Here is a 24,707-nt window from a genome sequence, read left to right as displayed (position 1 = left end):
TTACAATTATTAAATGAAATGATTATAATAAATAAATAAATAAAATTGTGCCATAAACAAAAATTATTTTTGAGTTAATGATTTTTTTTTAAAAGATATTTTTTTAGACAACACTTTACAGCTAACTAAAAAAAATTATTTACAATTAAGTATTAAATGAAATGATTATAAAAATAAAAATTGTGCCATAAACAAAAATTATTTTTGAGCTAATATTTTGTTTTTAAAGATATTTTTTTTAGACAACACTTTATAACTAACTAAATAAAATTATTTACAATTAAGTATTAAATGAAATGATTATAAAAATAAAAATTGTGCCATAAGCAAAAATTATTTTTGAGATTTTTTTTAAAGACATTTTTTGGACAACACATTATAGTAACAAAATAAAAAATATTTACAATTAAATATTAAATGAAATGATTATAAAAATAAATACAACCACTGTTTATATATTTTTATTTTACATGCTAATATAATGAAATAAAAAATAAAAAATAAATTATAAAGAAAAAAAAAATCATACAAGATTTTTTCTTTGGACTTGAATCACTTGAGTATTCATTCTTTTTTTGTAAGATTTTTTTTTTTTTTTGGAAAAGAAACTATTCAGAATATTGTAACAGTGTGCAACAAGCCATTACGGTACCACCCGTTACGTAACACCGAAACAACAGTTACACAAAAGGTTTTAAAAAGCGGCCGCAACCGTTACGTAACGGTTGTGGTGGTTACCGCCACCTATTACGGCCGTTTTTGTAGTGTGATTGAGATTCACAGGTGTGTCGGCTGTAGCGGCTGCCATGGCAGTCGTAACGATACCGTAATGGCCACGCACCGTTACGTAACGATTCCAAACTGCATCTTTTGAAAAAAACACAAAAAAAAAAAAGGTAAAAATGGGGGAAGAGGGATAGAGAGAAAAGGGAAGATAAAGAGAGAAGATGGAGGAGCAAGAGATAGAGTGAGAGAAGAGGAAAGATGAACATGTTATTGATTTGTTGAAACTGTAAGGCCTATGCTATTCTATTCAGCTGGTATCACTCAACCATTTTGTTTGTGTGTTTATCTATATATTGTTTGAAAATAATAATAATAATAATAATAATAATAATAATAATAATAATAATAATAATAATAATAATAAGTGTGGTCATTATCTATTTGGCTTGGTTAAAATATATATATATTTAGGCTCTTATTTATTCTCTTACTTTTGTCATTATTTATCTTATATATAATAGTTAGTAATTGATTTTTTGTATAATATAAAGTCATTAATTATTAAAATAAAATGTAAAAAACTCGGTTTATAGTGATTTAAAAATATGAAATATATTAGATCATACTTAAAAATTTACAAAAATTGACCAATATTTATTTTAAACCCAATAAATATGATCATGGAAAAAAATATGTGTAGCGGTAAGTTTTTTCAAATTGTGTAAAAAATAAAAAAATTCACGATTCCGGTTACTGCAACCGTTATACTACGACCTTTACACCCTGCAACCGCAACCGCGCCACTGCCACCGTTACGGTGACCGCAATCGCTCTTCAAAACCTTGGTTACACGTGAATTTCCGTCACACCGCAAAAGCGGGTGTAACAGGTAGCGCTTACCACCGCAACCATTACATAACGGCTGCAACCGTTACGTAACACCGCTTTTTGAAAACATGAGCTAATTACTGAGATTATTGCAATTAAGAGTTAATTGTGATAAAACTTGTTCATTATAACGTACTTATCAAAAACAAGAAAAAACATCTTTGTTATAAGATCAGGAAGATCATCAATCCTTGTGGGACAAGATAGACTTGGTCCTTATAAGAGCTAGCACTCGAGAGATTGACATCTGCCTCTCATTGTCTCTCTATAATACTTGTGAGCTTGACAATGCCTTTGTTATAAGACTTTTAGAGGTCGGATGCTTGAACTACTTTTGAATTGGAGTGAACTCAAAAATCAAGCAAGGAATTGAATTTTGTATTCGAGGTGTTGTTCAAACTACTTCTATGGATGTTTGTATCTATGTTTCATATATATCACAAATATAATCATGGGGATTGAGAATCAAAATAAATTTTAAATTCCTTTACGCCTAGCCTAGGTACGCAATTTCCAACAGCTCCACCATGCTTGTATTTGGATGGAGTAACATAGGCAATCTTTTGAAGGACTGGAATTACCTGATCTGGCATTAAAACATGCTGATGTGAGATCCCCATATTTGGTTAGCAGGGATTAGGGAAAATCCTCCTTCCATATTGATTTTTCTGTTTAGAATTTGGGTGGAATGAGTCTACAGCCTACAGGCTTGTTTTGCTTGCTAATATACATCTACATCCTATCCTGTGTACATGGTTGCACCCATTTGATGCATTTTCCTGACAGAACATTACTTATTAAAGAAGTCAAGAAAAAGAAATAGTAGCTACCTTGAGTGAGAACAGCCACTCTAACCGTCAGTCCAGTTCCCTTGGGTAAATTCACCTATCATGAAAGAATTAGAACAACAGCAGAAACTAATTGTAGTCCATGAGATTGCTACCATATTTCTCATTACAATTAATCAAATGCAGGGAAAACTCACTGTTGCCCTCAGCTGTTGATCATTGTATTTTGGGTCAATGTTGAGACGGAAATGAGCTTCAGCTGTTTCGACAAACTTTGTGCTTGCCATTTGCTTGAGCAATGATATTGCTGTTTTTAAGTGATACTCTTTCTTGTTTTCCCTCAATTTTTTAATTTCCAAGAATCTCTTAGACCTTCTCTAATAATCCCAACAAAAGGAGGATAAGGAGTAAGTTAAAAATGCAGTAACAACATGAATGTGAAACTAGGAGACAGGAATGTGAAAGTATGGGGGTAGACAACTTAAACAAACCAAAGAGGAGACAAGACCAGCAACAACAGTGATAAATATCACGTTCGGGATTCATGCAAAGCAAATTTCTGATTTAAAAAGGCAATATATGTCAAGAATTTTTTAAATGTGAGGTCTTCTAACCCTTTTTCTCTAACAATTTACAATTTATAATAATTTAAAACACAAGGACTTTTAATCATGTTGAATAATTTGAGAATTCAGATAAAATTGCAGAATTATTGTTAATATTCAAGACCCGATTATATAAAAGGCATTCTTCTCAAATGATCATGAACTATGACAAAAAAAGGTGTTCTCAAAACTTGAGAATGAACTAATACTCTACTGCAACCACAACCTGTATAGCCAAACTTAAATAAATAAATAAAGGGCAAAACCACTAGATATAGCCAGAGTTTGTAGATAATCAAAAGATGAAGAAACGAAGAAACAAAAATATGACATACAGTCTTTTTCAGACGCTACAATGGAGGATTCTAAGGGATTGAAGTGCTTAAGTCATCATTAAGATAAAACTCAAGCAAAAACAAGTAAATAAATTACTATAATACACCCACAATACATGGTTTCAATCTCTCATATTGGTTTCCTATAACTAAAACTGCAAAATAAACAGAAATCAAACAAAATTATATATGTAATTCACTACACACATCCACAATCCAAGAAAAACAAAATAAATACCAATTAAAGTAGATCTTAACTAGCACAATCTATTCCCAACTCAAGTGTAAGATTCTTGAAACTAAAAATTTTACAATCACAGTTAAATTAAATGTGAAAATCAAAGAAACCCAATAAATTAAATCACTAATGTGTCCACAATTCAAGAGAGAGGGAAATAAGGAATGAGATTACACATACTCTGTCACTCTTGAGAGGCAATGCAGATTTGCCTTTCTTGGGCTTAGTTGGGGTAACAACAACACCACTTTCCACAACACCTATAGCGATCCCGGGTTTACCCTTGTTGTATAGTGATCCGGACATGTGTCCGTGGATGTTGGTAGTTGTTTATTATCTTGTTTACATCCTTTCTTACTTTGTATTTGAGTTATAGGATGTGTTGGGCGGGTTGGTTTCAGGTTGGTTGAGTTTAGAAACCAAAACTAGTTGCCCAGATTTTTTGGCCTGTCCGCTCGAGCGGAGGTGTTGGCGCTCGAGCGGGGAATACGTCCATCCAGTATTTTGTTGTGCAGTGTTGTGAGCTCGAGCGTAGGGTTGGGAGCTCGAGCGGAGGTCTGGTTCTGCAAAAGTGCTGGGCGAGTGCATTCTGCGCTCGAGCGGGAGGTTGGCCGCTCGAGCGGAAGTCTGTGAGTGTACGCTCGAGCGGGGTGTTTTACGCTCGAGCGGAAGACTGGGTTTAAGTCCCGAAGTTGTGACTTTCCAAATCACTTTTTCACTTTCTCTTCTCTCTCTTACTTTTCCAAAATCACCATTGTTGAGCCTCTCACTCTAGACTCTACCTTCTCTCTAGGTTTTGATCTAGTAGGAGTGATTTACTCACCTTTGGCCTTTACAAAAAAGTTGTTGATCGTCGAGGGCTTCATTTTAATCTGAAAATCACGGGTTTTGGAGCACGTTGGGTTTTGTCGTCTTCTCCTTTGGGACTCCGGGTTTGAGGTAGGGATAACCTACTCCTCTCTATGGGTTTTGTCTTTAAATTTTGGTATTTTGAGATGTTGGGCTTGGTTTGGTAATTTTGTGAAAGTTTGGGGCTTTTGTGTAATTTTACAAAAGTTGGGGTTTTATTCATAATAAACCTAGATGCATGTTTGGCATAGAAAAATGGAATGATTGTTGAATCATTGATGAAAATGGGACTTAAGGGTTGAAATGGTAATTATGGAAAATGGCCTAATTACATTGTTTAATTAATTGGGATAATTAATTGATGAGAAATGAGGAAATGAAATGTTGATTGAATATCCATTTGTGCATTTGTTTTCTGTTTTAGAAATAACTGCTTTGGGCTATCGGTGGAGGATAGTCGTGATTGTTGTAGACAATGTATGTTGATTAGGCAAACTGAAACTAATCAATGGAATGTGTTATGGAACTTGACAGTTGCTAGAATACATTAATTGTTTGTATTGTGTGATTGTATATAGAACCAATGTGTTTATATACGTTATGTGTAGAGGAGGAGATAGGGGATGTACTCCGCGGTTTAGGGGAAGATAGGGGATGGACCTCTAAACCGGATAGGTATTTGGAGGAGATAGGGGATGTACTCCGTAGACAGAGCTCATATGCTTGTCTAGAGAAGTGAAGATAGAGCTCATATGCTTATCTTTGTGAAGTGAAGTGTGGATACAGCTTGTATGCTTATCTGTGGATATTGTTGATATACATATCTGTTGTGAAGTGTGGATACAGCTTGTATGCTTATCTGTGGATATTGTTGATATACATATCTGTTGAGATTGTGGATATAGCTTTTATGCTTATCTGAATGTGAGATATAGTTTTTATACATATCTGTGGAAATGATGATAGAGCTAGCATGCTTATCTGTTGAAAAAGGGAAAATGAAAAGTAATTGGGACTTGTAAGTCGTTGACATGAATATGTAATTTATGTGATTGTATCAGTGTTGACCAACTATCAATTGCTAATGTTTTAGTCATTGTCCATGGTTGGTTTAGTGTATTTCTACTGGGCTGTGGCTCACCCTATATGGGAATATCATTTTCAGGTACAGGAAGCATGCCACCTCCAAGGACATAGCTGGGAGGCTAGTGGCGGGCATAGTTTTTTTTTGTCGTTTTACTTTTGATGTAGTACATGTAATTTCAAGCCAAGGGCTTAATGTGTAAACGAGTTAGAACTCTTTGTTGTAACCAAGTGTTAACTTGGAAAGCTGTAAGCCCGTAGGGCATTTTGTTATGAGGTTAACATGTAATACTTAAGTAATGGAACTCTAATGAATGAAAGAATGTGGTTAGTTTATATGTAAATGCATGTCTTATCTGATGGGTTTATTGTTATTATTTTGAGGGCGTTACAACTTGGTATCAGAGCGTACCGGGTTTGAATACTTTGGGTACGTGGGAAGTGATTTAGTATCACAATGGGTTTGTCTCGCTTGGTAGAGACTTAGATGTAATATCATATGCTATGTGCTTAAATGCTAACATGCTTATGTGACTATGTGGGTATGGGATTTAATTTCTAGGATGTTGATTGGATCCTTGAGTTTCTGGGAGTCTTGTTGGAAAGGCACTTGATCAATGCTGTTTCTAACCGGAACTCTAGTAACGTCTTGGGACTATCATTATCCGGAAATGAAGTTCGTAAGTGCTTATGTGTTTATGTGCTGATGTGGAGTGAATTACACTTGTCCATGCATTAGGACGTGAGTGTTTAGTTTCGGCACACCTATGAATGTGCTAACGTTCTGTGTTGCCTTTATTAGGATGTCAGGACGAGGAAGAGGTGCTAGGCGTGGTAGACCTGCGAGGCAGGAAGTACCGTTACAGGGTGAGATTCCGGCAGTGCAGGAGGGAGTTGGGCAGGCCAATGTGGCCGAGCCAGTAGGTCAGCAGGCTATGGGTGCCTTGGCCAGAGAGATAGCAGGAGCTTTAGGTATTCTTAGAGCTGGGAATCAGGCAGCTGAGACAGGGCCTTCCTTCTTGAAGAGGGAGTTCTTTCGGTGTAATCCGGACGAGTTTATCGGGGATCCTAAAGAGCCGCTTAAGGCAGATGAATGGCTCGAACAGACAACGAAGACGTTTGAGATGCTTGGCATCGAGGACGGAGCACTGAAAGTGACCTTGGCATCCTTCCAACTGAAGGGAGATGCGGGTCAATGGTGGAAATACGAGAAAGCTCGTGTTGGTGGTACTTGGGAGGCGTTTGTGAATGCTTTTCAGGAGAGGTTTTTGTCTGCAGTAGCAAGGGAGAAGCTGAGGGATCAGTTTAGCCGGCTTAATCAGCAGGGCTTGTCAGTGGCCGAGTTTGAGGCTACTTTTACCAGTCTGTCTAGGTTTGCACCTGAACTGGTGGCGTCTGAGGAACGCCGTTGCTATGAGTTTGAGCGAAAGTTGAGGCGGGGCCTCAAGTTGAGAATTGGTGGGTCTTATATTCGAGAGTATAGACACCTGGTAGATGCTGCAGCTCATATGGAGCTTATGATGCAGGAGGAGGATGAGGGTCAGAGAGGCTCCAAGAGGAGCCAGGATAGTCAGAGTGATGGCAGGAGGCAGAGGGGTTCTAACCCTCAGCAGTCTCAGGGTGCAGTCTCTAGATCGACCTTTCCAGTGCCTAGTGTAGGCTCGGGGAGAGGCAGTCAGGGAGAATTCACTTGTTACAAGTGTGGCCAGTTGGGTCACAAGGTTTCTGTTTGCCCGCAGAAGGGTGGGGGTCAGAAAGCTGCTTCTTCTTCAGCTAGACCGCAGAGTCAGAGTTTGGGCAGGGGGCAGCTCTTGACTTGTTTTCAGTGTGGACAACCTGGGCACATGAAGAGGTTTTGCCCACAGTTGTGTGTCACTTCGGGAGCGTCTGGTTCTAGGCAGACGCAAGGTTTTCAGCCAGCTCAGTCTGTGCAGGCCTCGAGGGCCAATCCGGGAGCTTCGTCATCCCAGTCTGTGCAGCAGTCTTTTGCTCCGAGAGGTGAGCAGGTAGACCAGGGGCCTACGGGGCGCGTGTATGCTGTTACCGCGCAGGATTTAGTACCGGCTCCATCAGTAGTGAGAGGTACTTTTCTGTTTTGCAACTCAGTTGCTAATGTGTTGATAGACACGGGTGCATCTCATTCTTTTGTATCTGCTGCATTTGCATCTGTTTTGGAATTGGAGTTAGCACAGTTAGCATCTCCTATTTGTGTGGTATCGCCTTTGGGTGGTGAGTTGATTCTGAAACAGGGTGTTAGAGGATGTGATATAGAGGTCGCCGACTATAGGCTTCCTTTTCCGTTTGTTGTCATGCCCATGAGGGGTTTTGATGTTATTTTGGGTATGGACTGGTTATCGTCATACCGGGCTGTTATTGATTGCTACCGCCAGAGGGTTACATTATGTACCTTGAGCGGGGAGTGGTTCCATTTCTTGGGAGACCGGGTTGGTAGTGTTTTGCCACCGGGGTTTGATTCGCGAGGGCGAAGTGAGCTTAGTGGTTTACTTGCTAGCTTTGAGAGTAGTAAGTGTGATGAGACACTGATTGTGTTGCCGAGGGTGGTTTGTGAGTATTCGGATGTCTTTCCCGAAGATCTTGTTAGTTTGCCACCTCACCGAGAGATAGAGTTCTCTATTGATTTAGTGCCTGGTACGGCGCCGATTTCTATGGCACCTTACCGTTTTGCTCCAGCAGAGTTGGTTGAGTTGAAAGTTCAGCTCCAGGAATTGCTAGATAAGGGCTTTGTTCGCCCTAGTGTTTCACCGTGGGGAGCACCGGCACTCTTTGTTAAAAAGAAAGATGGTGCCTTGAGATTGTGTATAGACTACCGGAAGTTGAATCGGGCTACGGTTAAGAATAAGTATCCTATGCCCCGTATAGATGATTTGTTTGACCAGTTGAAGGGTTCCCGTTGTTTCTCTAAGATAGACTTGAGATCGGGTTACCATCAGTTGAGGGTCAGGGAGGAAGATATTCCGAAGACGGCATTCCGTACGCGGTATGGCCATTATGAGTTTCTGGTGATGCCATTTGGGCTTACCAATGCACCGGCAGTTTTTATGGACTTGATGAACCGGATTTTCCGGGAGTTCTTAGACCGATTTGTGGTTGTCTTCGTGGACGATATTCTTATCTATTCGTCTTCAGAGGAGGAGCACGAGGCACACTTGAGAGTGGTGCTTGAGTTACTTAGAGCCCATAGGCTGTATGCCAAGTTTGGGAAGTGTGAGTTCTGGCTGAGGGAAGTCAAATTCTTAGGCCACGTGGTATCCGGGGAAGGGGTGTCTGTTGATACATCCAAGGTTGAGGCAGTGCAAGATTGGGCACAGCCTAAGAATGTGTTTGAGATCCGCAGTTTTCTGGGATTAGCTGGGTATTACCGTCGGTTTGTGAAAGATTTCTCCAGGTTAGCGTCACCGTTGACTAGACTGACTCGGAAGGGAGTCAAGTTTGTGTGGAGTGAGACTTGTGAAAAGTCGTTCCAAGAGCTGAAAGTTAGATTGACCACCGCTCCGGTGTTGATTATTCCGGAGAGAGGGTTGGGTTATGCGGTTTATTGTGATGCCTCACGAGAGGGTTTGGGTTGTGTGTTGATGCAAGAGGGGAAAGTGGTAGCTTATGGCTCACGTCAGTTGAAAATACACGAGAAGAATTACCCCACACACGACCTAGAGTTAGCAGCTGTGATCTTTGCCTTGAAAATCTGGAGGCACTACCTTTATGGTGAGAGGTTCGAGGTATTCTCGGATCATAAGAGTTTGAAGTATCTGTTTACACAGAGAGACTTGAATCTGAGGCAGAGGAGGTGGATGGAGTTCATCGAGGATTATGATTTTGAGTTGCATTATCATCCGGGAAAGGCCAATGTTGTGGCCGATGCCCTTAGTAGGAAGACCATTAGTGATGTTGCTAGTATAGCCATCCGGGAATGGGTGATGTTGGGAGCACTTGGCGAGTTTGATTTGCTACTGGGCGAATCTGTTGAGGCTGCGGCCTTGTTTTCTGTCGTGGTGCAGCCTACACTCGTGACTAGAGTGTTAGAGGCACAGAGAGGTGACCTTGAGGTAGAATCCCTCCGAGAGAAGATCTCCAGTGGGAAGGTTGAGAAGGGTTTGACGGTGTATCCCGACCTGAGTGTGAGATACCGAGACCGTTTGTTTGTACCGGAGTCTTGCCGAGAGGAAGTACTCCGAGAGTTTCATCATTCGCGCCTTGCGGTGCATCCGGGGGGTACTAAGATGTATCAGGATTTGGGTCGCCAGTTTTGGTGGCGGGGTATGAAAAGAGATGTGGCTGTTTTCGTATCGAAGTGCCTTACTTGCCAGCAGGTGAAGGCCGAGCATCAGAGGCCAGCGGGTTTGTTGCAACCCTTGCCTATTGCCGAGTGAAAGTGGGAGCATGTCACTATGGACTTCGTTGTAGGTCTTCCGAGGACTCAACGGGGTAGTGATGCTATTTGGGTGGTTGTAGACCGGTTGACTAAGTCGGCGCACTTTATTCCTATGCGCGTGAGAGATTCGGTAGATCATCTTGCCGACTTGTATATTCGGGACATAGTGAGATTGCACGGGGTCCCAGTGACGATCGTCTCAGATAGAGATCCTCGTTTTACTGCTAGATTGTGGCAGAGTTTGCAGAGTGCCTTGGGCACTAAGTTGACCTTTAGTACGGCTTATCATCCTCAGACTGACGGGCAGTCCGAGCGTACTATTCAGATCCTCGAGGATATGCTTCGGGGTTGTGTCCTGGACTTCAGTGGGACGTGGGAGAGGCACTTGCCATTGGTAGAGTTTGCCTACAACAATAGTTTTCAGTCTAGCATCGGTATGGCACCGTTTGAGGCCTTGTATGGCCGACCGTGTAGGTCTCCAGTTTGTTGGGCCGAGGTGGGTGATGCACCTTTGTTGGGTCCGGAGTTAGTTAGGGAGACGACGGAGAAAGTTGAGCTTATCCGTAGGAGGCTTGTTACAGCCCAGAGTCGACAAAAGAGTTATGCCGATCGTAGGAGGAGACCGTTGGCGTTTGAGGTAGGTGATCATGTCTTTCTGAAGATATCACCTAGACGAGGCCTAATGAGGTTTGGGAAGAGTGGGAAGTTATCCCCTCGGTTTATTGGTCCTTTTGAGATCCTTGAGTGGATAGGTGAGGTTGCTTATCGGTTAGCCTTACCGCCGCAGTTGTCCGGAGTGCATGACGTGTTTCATGTGAGTATGCTTCGGAAGTATGAGCCAGATCCATCACATGTGCTGGATTGGACCGATTTAGAGGTAGATGAGGATGCCTCGTATGAGGAGAGACCGGTACGGGTCTTGGATAGGCGGGATCAGGTCCTGCGTGGCAAGACCATTCCTTTGGTGAAAGTCTTGTGGAAACATCACGGAGTGGAGGAAGCCACTTGGGAACGTGAGTTGGAAGTCCGTGAGAAATATCCGGACTTGTTTGTTGATGTGTGATCTTGTATTTAAATCTTACTTTTGCTGAACTTAAGAGCTTTTATATATGTCTTAAGTTGTGAAACATTGAGAATGTTTTGATTATTGGAAGTACGTTTTGGAACTTGCCTCATATGGAAGTTGAATGTAACATTATATCTGTTGAATATATTGTTGAAATTGAAAAGATAGTGCATAATGTTGATGCATGTTGAAAGTACATATGTTGTTTACATATTGTGATATGTCTCTTGTTAAAGGGATGAGATGACCGGTAATGGGTCGAATTGTTGAATGTTCAAGTGTAACATTGATTAAAAAGGGAGAAAAACTTGTTTTGAAAACTTGTGCTTAATTTCGGGGACGAAATTCTTTAAGGGGGGGAGGTTATAGCGATCCCGGGTTTACCCTTGTTGTATAGTGATCCGGACATGTGTCCGTGGATGTTGGTAGTTGTTTATTATCTTGTTTACATCCTTTCTTACTTTGTATTTGAGTTATAGGATGTGTTGGGCGGGTTGGTTTCAGGTTGGTTGAGTTTAGAAACCAAAACTAGTTGCCCAGATTTTTTGGCCTGTCCGCTCGAGCGGAGGTGTTGGCGCTCGAGCGGGGAATACGTCCATCCAGTATTTTGTTGTGCAGTGTTGTGAGCTCGAGCGTAGGGTTGGGAGCTCGAGCGGAGGTCTGGTTCTGCAAAAGTGCTGGGCGAGTGCATTCTGCGCTCGAGCGGGAGGTTGGCCGCTCGAGCGGAAGTCTGTGAGTGTACGCTCGAGCGGGGTGTTTTACGCTCGAGCGGAAGACTGGGTTTAAGTCCCGAAGTTGTGACTTTCCAAATCACTTTTTCACTTTCTCTTCTCTCTCTTACTTTTCCAAAATCACCATTGTTGAGCCTCTCACTCTAGACTCTACCTTCTCTCTAGGTTTTGATCTAGTAGGAGTGATTTACTCACCTTTGGCCTTTACAAAAAAGTTGTTGATCGTCGAGGGCTTCATTTTAATCTGAAAATCACGGGTTTTGGAGCACGTTGGGTTTTGTCGTCTTCTCCTTTGGGACTCCGGGTTTGAGGTAGGGATAACCTACTCCTCTCTATGGGTTTTGTCTTTAAATTTTGGTATTTTGAGATGTTGGGCTTGGTTTGGTAATTTTGTGAAAGTTTGGGGCTTTTGTGTAATTTTACAAAAGTTGGGGTTTTATTCATAATAAACCTAGATGCATGTTTGGCATAGAAAAATGGAATGATTGTTGAATCATTGATGAAAATGGGACTTAAGGGTTGAAATGGTAATTATGGAAAATGGCCTAATTACATTGTTTAATTAATTGGGATAATTAATTGATGAGAAATGAGGAAATGAAATGTTGATTGAATATCCATTTGTGCATTTGTTTTCTGTTTTAGAAATAACTGCTTTGGGCTATCGGTGGAGGATAGTCGTGATTGTTGTAGACAATGTATGTTGATTAGGCAAACTGAAACTAATCAATGGAATGTGTTATGGAACTTGACAGTTGCTAGAATACATTAATTGTTTGTATTGTGTGATTGTATATAGAACCAATGTGTTTATATACGTTATGTGTAGAGGAGGAGATAGGGGATGTACTCCGCGGTTTAGGGGAAGATAGGGGATGGACCTCTAAACCGGATAGGTATTTGGAGGAGATAGGGGATGTACTCCGTAGACAGAGCTCATATGCTTGTCTAGAGAAGTGAAGATAGAGCTCATATGCTTATCTTTGTGAAGTGAAGTGTGGATACAGCTTGTATGCTTATCTGTGGATATTGTTGATATACATATCTGTTGTGAAGTGTGGATACAGCTTGTATGCTTATCTGTGGATATTGTTGATATACATATCTGTTGAGATTGTGGATATAGCTTTTATGCTTATCTGAATGTGAGATATAGTTTTTATACATATCTGTGGAAATGATGATAGAGCTAGCATGCTTATCTGTTGAAAAAGGGAAAATGAAAAGTAATTGGGACTTGTAAGTCGTTGACATGAATATGTAATTTATGTGATTGTATCAGTGTTGACCAACTATCAATTGCTAATGTTTTAGTCATTGTCCATGGTTGGTTTAGTGTATTTCTACTGGGCTGTGGCTCACCCTATATGGGAATATCATTTTCAGGTACAGGAAGCATGCCACCTCCAAGGACATAGCTGGGAGGCTAGTGGCGGGCATAGTTTTTTTTTGTCGTTTTACTTTTGATGTAGTACATGTAATTTCAAGCCAAGGGCTTAATGTGTAAACGAGTTAGAACTCTTTGTTGTAACCAAGTGTTAACTTGGAAAGCTGTAAGCCCGTAGGGCATTTTGTTATGAGGTTAACATGTAATACTTAAGTAATGGAACTCTAATGAATGAAAGAATGTGGTTAGTTTATATGTAAATGCATGTCTTATCTGATGGGTTTATTGTTATTATTTTGAGGGCGTTACAACACCCTCTTGGAGTTGTTCAGTTTCTTCTGCTACCTCTGCTTCAGCAGCCAAAGTGGCCACAGCAACTGGGGCATTGGGTGAATAAAATGAATTTTACCCTTAGAATAATTGTGTAATGAAATAAAATTGTTAGGCAACTAGAATTACCCTTCTAATAACTTGCTAAATGATTTTTCTCATCTATCAAACTGTCACTAAACAGTGTTCTCATTTATCAAACCACTCATTTATCATCAAATCATCCACAAATTTAAATATAAAATTACAAATGCATCACATTTGTACCTAACACTACATGTAAACACACATGTAAAATTTAAAATAACTATGACAATTATCTAAAGCAATTTACATCTGAGAAAATTGAAGCAGTCTAGATCTCATGGAAGTCATCATGTTGTGGGATATTTTGAAAAACATCATAAAACGTGACAAAACTACACCAACTCAAGTGTATGCATTATACAATACTATAGATAATATAGCTACATAGTTTTAAAACATGTTTTCCTGTTTGTAATTTTTAAAGGCAGCTTAAACTTGAGGTGAAAATTTCAATGATTGGGTTGCCAAAATCTACTAAAATTGATCATGATACCAACATGAATAAGACAGTTGGCTCAGTAGTCCATGTAACTGTCCATTGGGATAGTGAGAAGGTTAGAGTTTGAAGGTCCAAGTTGATCGAGCGACCATAGCTCTTTTGTTGTAATCTAACTTATTACTAACCTACTAACATCCTATTGTGTGCACAAAAAAAAAATCATGATACCAATACAAGATTTTGATACAACTGGCATAAAGAAGCCAATGCAATGCTCTTTGTAAATGCAAACATGAATCTGAATACCTCCCTATCATATTCAACTCAGCCTGTGTCCTACCCTTTTCAAACATTCACAAGTCACTGTGGAGGAAACCAAGAAGCTACCTGAATAGTTTAGAAGATATAATTTACATGTGTATTTAGATTTCCTTAAACATTCGAAGTCGCAGGCTTGAAATCAAGCATTTCCCTTATATTTAACCGAATGGAAGGCCCCATTGATGAGCATATATGTGCACTTTTCCAGTATACTCCTTTTGCACCAGATGGCTTGTTTGTTTCTACTGATTTCTGTCATGTTAATTAAAGAAATAAAAAGGAAATGCAGTTCAGAAATTGAGTACATATAATTCAGACAGCGCAAAACATGAGAGAGAGAGAGAGAGAGAGAGCATACTGCTGCAGCAAGCAAGTTCACAAGAAGATCTTCCTCAGAAAAATCTGACTTTCCAAAGGGTAAGTGAACGATCCCAGTTTTATCTGCTCTGTATTCAACTTTGCCCTTCTTGAATTCCTCTATGGCCTGAGACAAACGCAACCTGAATTCATTTCATTTCAGCAAATTTTAAGGGTGTAGGCCATCAGAGAACTCATATATTGTTGATAGCGCAGCGTGATGATGACCTTTATTTTTATTTTTTTTATAATGATAAGTAAATCGTATTAGTTGGCCCCTAAGGGACATAAATCTTGCATTCACTGTGTAAAATATGTGTACAATCATTTACACGAAGGCAAAGTGTCTCCAGTATCAACAACAAGAAGAAAACACACAGACCAGAACAAAAAATAAAACTGATAGTGTTAAACGGTTCTTCCTTTTACTCAGCCAACCAAACAAGACCTCCAAACAAGGTATAGCAAGAACTGAGAGTCTTCTCTTGCCTTCTAGAAGGAATACCCTTCCTTCAAATTACACACCTATGCCATGCCAAGTAATGCCAATAGCAAGAACTGAACTTCTACTGCAGCCCTAAAAAAGGGCAAGGTGGTCCACTGACAAGTCCAATTTGTAGTCATGTTTGCTCTCCTCCTAAGGCTGTCAACTACGAAAACTCCAATGGGTAACTAACTACTCACAAAAAACCCACCTTTGTAGAGAAGCTTGGCAGTGGCTAAAATAATTTCAATGATACAAAGATCATAATAATTTTTGGTCATTTCTACATTTTTTTTTTCTTCTCTCACAAATCGCTTTTCCTCAGTCTCATTTGTAATTGTAGGTGAAACACAACTTACAGAAGCTATACCATTAATGAATGAAAATCTAACACAAAATATCTCACCTCAGAATTCTGGCATCAGGAAACATATCCACTAGAACGTAAATGTAGACATACATGCATACATACCAAATTTGTATATATGAAACAAAAAGATCGTACCTGAGGTAAATTAGTTGTAACAGTACCAGCTTTTGGATTTGGCATGAGTCCACGAGGACCCAAAATCTTTCCTAGTTGGGCAAACTGATGGGACAGGAAAATGTAAATAAAGTCAGGCATACGAAATATGATCTCCAGACAATACAAACACATTAATTTATGCATATGTATTTTTACCTAGAGGAAAGAACCAAATTAATTAAGAATAAATCCTACTATTCTAAGTTAAGCCAAATCCAATATTCCTCTTTTGATACAACTTCTTTGCAATTCTTTCCTTCAGTAATTACAACTTTCTCTCTCGCTCTACCTTTAATTTCAATTTCCTTTAAGTTGGCACCTGTTGACTGTTTAAGTCCTTTTCATTGAGGCATAAGAACCTTCAACACATCCACATAGTTTCTGTTTGGATTGAATTTTAATATGAAAAGGTTTATGACACACCTCAATTACATTTTTGTCCTTTGAAACGAAAAATCAGCTAACAAATAGTGATTTTGCATAAATTTTTAAGATGAAAATTGCTAGAGGCCCCAAAATTTCTATCAAATGTTTTACTCACATGCATGTGGACCCCACACTCATGGGGGGGACCCATACTCATGTGAGACATTTGGTAGAAATTTTGGTATCCCCAGCATTACTATTTTAAGATTGCCTAAACCTTTTCATGACAATGATCTCAAATCGTATCCTAAATTTGGTATCTGAAAGCACAACTGCAGAAAGAGAGGAAAAAAAGGAAGAAAATAGAATAAATACAAAACTTTGATAATAGGTAATGCACAAATCTCGCAATCTATATGAATACTTTTGCTGGACATGTTATAACCAAGTTGATGATGATTTTTCATCTAATGAGAAATCTCCAAACTTAAATTTGAATTTTCTGCTCAGAATTTATCCTAAACACTTTGTCTAAACAGGAGAACAGAGATTCTATTGGCATCCACATAAAAAAAATAAACCAGACGCAGTCAATATTGATCAAACAAAACAGACCTTGGGCATCATATCTGGAGTAGCAATTAATTTATCAAATTCCATGAATCCTCCTTTTATCTGGCCTATCAACTCCTCTCCACCAACCAGATCAGCTCCTGCATTTTTAGCTTCATCGAACTTCTCACCTGAAGATATTCAGCTATGGATATTGAGCCAAGTAATACAGCAGACTTTAAGAAGGAATGAAAAATAAAAAATGAGTGTAACATTATCTCATTCTCAAATTCACGAGGCTATGATAATCTGCTTGTATGTAGCACCCTTAGAGAAGCTACAGGCTGTGTGGCTGCATTTTGACACGTGTGGGAAACATGGCATAACACAATGGTAAACATTTAATCAATGTTGGAGCATAGCAAGGACACAAGTGCAAAATATTTGTAACAGATAAAAGGGGCTCAATTACAAATAGAAAAGGAATATGATTACCACTTAAAAAGTAACAGAATGATCAGCTTAAAATCAAACTGGTTCATAATTTCTGTTTTATCAACACATAAAAAGAATAGTTAAGACTACTTTTTAAAAAAGCAAAGATTAACAAAATAGAAACAAAAAAGTGGAGGACATCCCATGTGCAAATGAGGTATATAAAAGTACCAAAAAATAAATCTACAAGAATCCAAAAGATATAAAACCAATATAATTTACAAATAGACACATTTGCCCAAAAATTCAAGACAAGAATCCAACAAAGGGAAAGAACTCTTTGGACCAAAAGCTAATATAACTGTCCAAATTACTCTCATGAAACAATGCCTCATCTCCCTCAAAATTCTATTGTCTCTCACTCCACAAGCACCCCATGAGACATGAAGGAGCTAACTACCACAACCTCATATTCCGCCTTCGGCAACCCCTCTGCCAGCACCCAATCAACTCTATAGCAGATTCTTGACATCATCACTGCCACCAACATGCCAATGTAAGATTAAATGATGAACATTTTTTCCACATCCTTTTTACACCTACAACACTTTTTCAATGAACCCAGTGTAAATCTAACATAATCAAGATAATTACACCATTCACAGAAACCCTTTAGGAGCTTAATACCCATAGTATGTATATTTGTCATGGTCCTTTTCTCCTTGATAACTAGATTTGTAATGCCATAACAAAACTGTGACCTAGTAATTGAAGTAGTGAGAAGAGAGTCTAGAGACACAACTCCCTTAAGGGTTAGTATCCAATGGAGGTTTAATAAATAATGTTTTTAAGTAGCATAGCTGCATAGGTACTGCAATAGATGAGCTCTATCCCTTTCCAACATGTCAATACTGATACTTTCAAGAGAATAACCTTTCTCAAACTGCGGGTAGCGGGTTGGGTTGGGTTGGGGTGGGTTGGTGGATTGGCGGGTAAATTGCACATCCCTAATCGTAGGTTTATTCTTCTGTCCTTCATTTTTCTTCGTCCTACATCACTACTCAATTTGTATTGAGAATGAATTCAAGTATTACTAACTTATTACGATTTAGCATTTCTTCCTTTAATGTTGTGTTTGGTTGAGGGATTTGAGGAGGGATTTGGAGAGGGAAATGGAAAAGGTAGGTGAAATGTGAAAAAAATATACCTACATTTCACATAGTTTCACACACCTTTTCCCTTTCCCTTTCCAAATCCCTCCCCAAATCCCCCAACCAAACACAGCATAAAGGATGAAGGATTGGGACTTAGGAAACTGAGGTTTTTGAACAAAGCTTTTTAGAAAAATGGCTAAGGAGAATCTACGTGTCGGTTGTGCCCTCCTAGCTTTGCCCCCGTGCTGCAAACAGACCCACCATCGACGCCACCGATCCCTACGGCGCTTTCGCTGTATTACGGGAGTTGTCGAATTTAAGTTTAATCTTGTGGATCATTATAATATTAGTGTGGTGTGAAGTCGTGCTGCAAATTGGGAGTTAGTGGCATGGCATTGGTTTTAAGGAATGAGAGTGGCTTTGAGTTAATTTTTTCATTAGGAGTACCTTATTATAGTTAGGAAGTGTACCTAATCATAACGAGTTCTATGTGAACTTAAAATAGTATTGTGATAGCTTTTGGGTAAATTAAATTTTAGAATAAGATCATTTCAGTGGATATGGAGATGTTACGTGAATTGTTAGTTAAATCCTAGAGTGTAATGTGGTTGACAATTGTGTAGGATAGAGTAGATATGTAAGGCTAATGTAAAGATTGTTTCGGCTGGGTAACAAATATTGTGACTTAAAGTTTTCAAGTAGTGTGGTTGGTGTGATTGTACTATATTTCAAGAGTGTAGGTGTCTCTTATTGTTCGAGGTGAAGCAGTTGGGGCTAAGGTGATTTGTGAATTTTGATTTGTGTGAAGTAATTCAGGAAAGAATGTAATTGTGCTAAGTGATAAATGGAAGTTCTTATGAGATAAAATATCTCAAGTCATTATTGATGAAATATTTCAAGTCATTATTTGTACGTAAGTTTTGAAGAATGACTGAGGCAATGGTAGCCAAGAGGCACTATTGCCAATTGAAGAGCAGAAAGGCAACAAGTGTCTTGTTCGAGAAATTATCAAATAGCTTCACTCTATATGTGACGTGGTGTGTCCTTGCAATTGTATCGAGTCATGTAATTAATGTTTTTTACTTTTTCTCTTATGTTTTAGACAAAGTGATTAAGAGTTCTCTTGTTATAATATATGCATACAACGACATGGTAGAACGGACCTGCCAAATAACTTCTCGTTCGGTGGGTAGCACAACGAATGAAATTTTTTACCAAAAATCACAACAGTTGGGTAAAAGTAAAACGGTTTGGTAACAAGCTGTGTATATTAAAAAAGGTTAGACCATATCGCTGTTGGGCTCCAACGGTGCTGTTGAGCTCGTGGGTCCACCATGAGCCTTGTTTTGAAAATCAAAATCGTTCAATGTGTAGAGCTCATCGAGTACTTTATCCCTATAAAAAATTACGTTGATCGGATATCGATAGTTATTTGATCGGATTAGATTTTTGTCAACAATTTATTTTGAAAATTATATTTACCATTGACAGAAATCTAAACCAATCAAATAGCTATTGATATCCGATCAACGTGATCTTTTATAAGAATAAAGTACTCGACGAGCTCCACATATTAATGGTTCGGATCATTGAAACATGAACCATAATGGGCCCCCACAAGCCTAACTACACGTTCCAGTTCGATCTAGGAATAGAGAGAAGCCTGGCCCTATGAAAAATAGAAAACATTCGTAAGTCTTCACTTTAAAGTAGCTTAGTGAAAAAAATTAGAAGTAATTTTTTTTTCATCAACCCATAACATTCTTATATTTCTGATAATGAAAAATAATGTGTTTTTGAAGTTCAATCAAAATAAATATTTAAGATTAAAACACTAATCTTAATTTTAATAGAAAAAACCAAAAAAGAATAATGAATCACCCACCTCATTAATTTTTAGAGAAAATTTTTCTCTTTCAGTTTGTTTGGATTGAAATTTGGGGTACTTACGTATAGGTCCTAATAAGTTGACTTATTGTCTAATAGATCCTATGGAAAAAAAATTGTCATAAAAAAAGTCACTAATGGTAAATTTTACCCAGAATTTATAAAAATAATGACAAAAAAAGTCACTAATTGTCAATTTTTAGTGACATATAAAAAATTGTCACAAAAAATTATTTTTAGGAACAATTTTATCAAGACTTATTTTCAGCAGGACTTGATGGGAATTAAGTCCAACTATTAGGACCTATTGGTAGTTTACCCTTGAAATTTTTGCTAAAAGAAAAAATAGAAAAAAAGAGTTCTTGTTAGTTTGTTGGATGATTAAAGCAATAAAAAATGTGAGGGAAAAAAAAAGGAAATTACTTAACAGTGGAGTAAAGAAAAAAATTACAAAAATATAGAGGATACAAGTGATTTTGCGGTGGGGTACAAGTAAAAAGTTTCATATTTGTGTGATTTCTTTTTTATGTCCAACTGATAAATAATTCCCCCCCCCCTCCCAAAAAAAAAAAAAAAAAAAAAATAGTGACAAACAAAAAAAAATTTAAACTCATGTTTTGATTGTCTTTAAAAGTGGTGAAATTTGGTAAGGGGGAAAAAAAAATTAAACTCATGTTTTAATTGTTTTGGTTGGGTAACAAATATTATGACTTAGAGTTTTCAAGTAGTGTGGTTGGTGTGGTTGTACTATAATTTGTGAGTGTAGAAGCAGTTGAGGTTAAGGTGATTTGTGTGAAGTAATTCAAGAAAGAATGTAATTGTGCTAAGTGATGAATGGATATTCTTATGAGATGAAATATTTCAAGTTGTGTAAAAGTTTTGAAGGTTGATTGTGGCAGTGGTGGTCAAGAGGCACTATTGCCAACTGAAGAGTAGAAAGGCAACAAGTGTCTCATCCAAGAAATTATCAAATAGGTTCACTTTATATGTGATGGGGTGTGTCCTTACAATTGTATTGAGTCATGTAACGCCCTCAAAATAATACATAAAATCCATCACTTTAGACATGCATTGATACAAAAGAAATCAACCATTTCTATTCATCAGAGTAGTTCTTACAACAATATTACATGTTAACAACAAAAGCAAATGCCCTACAGGCTTACAGCTTTCCAAGTCAACACTTGGTTACACAAAAGAAGAGTACTAACTCTATACAAAGTAAGCCCTTGGCTTGATATACATATAATACAAACAAAATAATCAAAAAGAGTCTTCAACTCCCATATCCATCCAAGCTATGTCCTTGGAGGTAGCATGCGTACCTGAAAATAATGTCCCATATAGGGTGAGCCAACGCCCAATAGAGATATGCTAAACACAATATGAGCAATAACTAAGACATTAGCAAATGATAAATGTTTAATTCCCATAAATCAATTCATAACCCATTTCCATTACATGACCACTATGTCCATGTTTCATTTCATTTTCCATTCCTATCCAATTTCTCATTTACAACAACGGCTCAGAACCTGGCCAACTATTTTCATAAGACAGTGACACATATTAAACGTTTCACATTACACAATAGATAAGCCTACTAGCTATATCAACATCTCAACAGATAAGCATACAAGCTGTATCCACACTTCAACAGATAAGCATATGAGCTATATCAACACTTCCATAGATAAGCATATGAGTTGTATCACCACATTATCTGACAAGCATATGAGCTGTATTAGTGGAGTCCATCCTCTATCTCCTCCCAAACAACATCCGGTTTAGAGGTCCATCCCCTATCTTCCCCTAAACCGTGGAGTACATCCCCTATCTCCTCCCAAACAACACAACGCATATACACATAGGTCATTTACACAATCAACCAATACATAACGCAAATGTATTCTATCAACCGTCATACTATATGACATATTCAATTGATTAGTTTTAGTTTGCCTAATCATCATGCATTGCCTACAACAATCATAATTACCCTCCACCGGTAGCCCAAAACAATTATTTCTAAACAGATAATAAAAGCTCCAACAGATAAAATATCAATGTTTCCAAAAGTGAGCGATTTATAAATCCAACTCCACCATTTCACAACATAATGAGCCAATTTCATTATTTCCAACTCAATTCCATAAGTCCACAATTTCCCAAATTAATTATACTAATTAATTTATACAACAAATTAGGGTTTTCTAGCCCATTTCCCAATATTGACCCAATGGCCTATATATCAACAACCAACAACAATATCATTATTTTGAAACCCAAAATACATATTTTTTAATCAAAATAACAAAACCCCCTTTCAACATTTTCAAACCCTAACTTTCCAAAATCAACCATTTAACAAAATATCCAAATATCTAGGTCAAAACCCATAGTAGTGAGTAGGAATCCCTACCTCAAAAGATGACACCTAACGAAGAAGATGACGAAAACGAAGTTACTCCAAATCACAAGTTTCTCGGATCAAAATGTAGCCCTCGACGATCAACCCAACTTTTACAAAGGCCAAAGGTGAGGAAACAACTCCTACTAGATCAATACTTAGAGAGAAGTTTGAGTTTTAGAGTGAGGTGCTCTCTAATGGCTTTTTCGGAAAAGTAAGAGAGAGAAAGAATGAGAAAAAGTGATTTAAAAATGCTCCACAGCCAACTGATATACGACATTCCCGCTCGAGTGGAAAACACAACGCTCGAGCGTCAAGAACAAAAACTAGGTCCGCTCGAGCGCAAAAATACCTGCTCGAGCGCCAAGACACAAGAATAAAGTGCATCCGCTCAAGCGCAAAAACCAGTCCGCTCGAGCGTAGATTTCCCCCTCCCAAAACTTACACCAAAACTGTACTACCCGCTCGAGCGCCAACAAGCCCGTTCGAGCGCGACCCGCTCGAGCGCCGGAAACCCGCTCGAGCGCCGGAAACCCGCTCGAGCGTAGAAATCACACCTGCAGAAGTTTTGCAGGAACACGAAATACTAGAAGTGTGCAATCTCCGCTCGAGCGCCAAACGATCCGCTCGAGCGGAACGACCAAAAACCTGGCGACAAGGATTTAGACCAAGGCTCGACCTACCTGCTCGAAACATGCCCAACACATCCTAAAACTCAACATAAGGAATTAAAGGATGACAACTAGGTATACAACCACCAACTTCACGGAACCAAAGTCCGGAACACAACAATTACAGAAAGGGAAAACCGGGATCGCTATAAGTCATGTAATTAATGTTTTTTTACTTTTTCTTCTATGTTTTAGACAAAATGATTAGGTATTCTCTTGTTAAAATACGGGCATACAACGGCAAGGTATGATGAACCTACTAGATAACTTTTCATTATGTGAGCAGCACAAAAAACGGAATTTATTACCAAAAATCCCAACAATTGGGTAAAAGTGAAACGGTTGGGTACTAGGTTGTGTAGATTACAAATGGTCATGTAAGAGGAGGTTGGTGTTTGATCGTGTGGGGGCATTTTGGAGTATGAAAAAATAGAAAACATTTGTAAGTCTTATAAATTTTTTAAAGTTCAATCAAAATAAATAAATTAAGATTAAAACACCAATCTTAATTTTAAGAGAAAACCAAAAAATGATAATGAATCACCCACCTCATTAATTTTAAGAGAAAATTTCTCTCTTACAATTTGATTGGATTGAAATTTTTGCTAAAAAAAAAAGAAAAAAAAAAGAAAGAGTTCTCTCATTAGTTTGTTGGATGATTAAATCGATAAAAAATGTGAGGGAAAAAAAAGGGGGGGGGGCAATTACTTAATAGTGGAGTAGAGAAAAAAATTACAGCAAGTGATTTTGTAGTGGGGTGCAAATGAAAAGTTGTGAGGTGCAAGTCTCACTTGCATCCCTCCATGTTTGTGTGATATATTTTTTTTCTATCAATAGGTAAGTAATTCCTCTCCCAAAAAAATTAAAATAAAATAGAATAGTGACAAACAAAAAAAATTTAAACCCTTGTTTTGATTCTCTTTAAAAGCAGTGAGATTTGATAAAAAAATCAAAATTACTTTTTATAAATTTTATAAATTAAATTGCTAATTTGAATTCAATAAAGAAAAAGAAAAAGAAAATAGAAAACATACATGTCCACTTTTATTGTTGTTTGTCCAAATAAAATAGTATTTTCACCTAGAAAGAAACTATAATTTTATAAGAAAAAATATTCAGACTCACAATTTAAGTCGTATAATTTTACTTACAATGACATTAGAGGTTATGTATTAATTTTTGATTTGTCAGAAACTTAATTATGTAATGCTCAACTTCCTTATCATATCATTATCGGTGAAAGATAAGTTAGCGTTTAGTAATATCTACGGTTTTGTATATGTTTATAAAAAAATTATAAACTAGTTTTTGTTTATTTTTTTAAAAAATAAAAATTGCAAACATATTTGATTTAAACAAAATGTTTAAAAAAATTTAAAAACAAAAACTCAAAAACATATTTGTTATTTTAATGCATAAAATGTTTATTTTATTTTTTAATTATTTATGATAATGAAAATCATACAAATCATAAAATTATAATAAATATCCAAAATATAAATATATTAATACAGTACCAATCATAGATGAATTTAAAAATTAGACATATATAATTAAGTTCTGTATTCCATGCATATGAAACTTAATTGATCATAATTTTAA

The 24,707-nt window shown here is 37.7% G+C and overlaps 2 protein-coding genes across 3 annotated transcripts in view; both read right to left on the bottom strand.

The window, feature by feature from the left end:
- The window catches only part of LOC114286820 (large ribosomal subunit protein uL1c-like), a 29,454-nt gene extending 15,999 nt beyond the window's left edge, over positions 1-13,455 (bottom strand). For both annotated transcript variants that reach the window (XR_014361743.1, XM_082915776.1), the window contains exons 1-4: positions 13,401-13,455; positions 3,761-3,840; positions 2,600-2,779; positions 2,445-2,499 (exon numbers count right to left, since the gene is read on the bottom strand). Coding sequence is in view for 1 of the 2 variants with exons in the window: in XM_082915776.1 (XP_082771902.1) it covers positions 2,445-2,499; positions 2,600-2,689 (145 nt within the window). In the remaining variant the exon portion in view is untranslated. The remainder of the gene's footprint in view (positions 1-2,444; positions 2,500-2,599; positions 2,780-3,760; positions 3,841-13,400) is intronic.
- A 725-nt stretch (positions 13,456-14,180) lies between these two features.
- LOC114297811 (large ribosomal subunit protein uL1c) overlaps positions 14,181-24,707 on the bottom strand; it is a 45,390-nt gene continuing 34,863 nt past the window's right edge. The window contains 4 exon segments of the mRNA XM_082915780.1: positions 14,181-14,515; positions 14,622-14,747; positions 15,610-15,693; positions 16,612-16,739. Of these exon segments, the coding sequence (XP_082771906.1) occupies positions 14,375-14,515; positions 14,622-14,747; positions 15,610-15,693; positions 16,612-16,739 (479 nt within the window). The 3' untranslated portion in view covers positions 14,181-14,374.

This window comes from Camellia sinensis, chromosome 2 (genome assembly GCF_055761805.1).
Source record: "Camellia sinensis isolate YWXY chromosome 2, ASM5576180v1, whole genome shotgun sequence".
Lineage (NCBI taxonomy): Eukaryota > Viridiplantae > Streptophyta > Magnoliopsida > Ericales > Theaceae > Camellia > Camellia sinensis.
The sequence above is the reverse complement of the archived record's forward strand: the minus strand, read 5'-3'. Positions and strand labels throughout refer to the sequence as shown.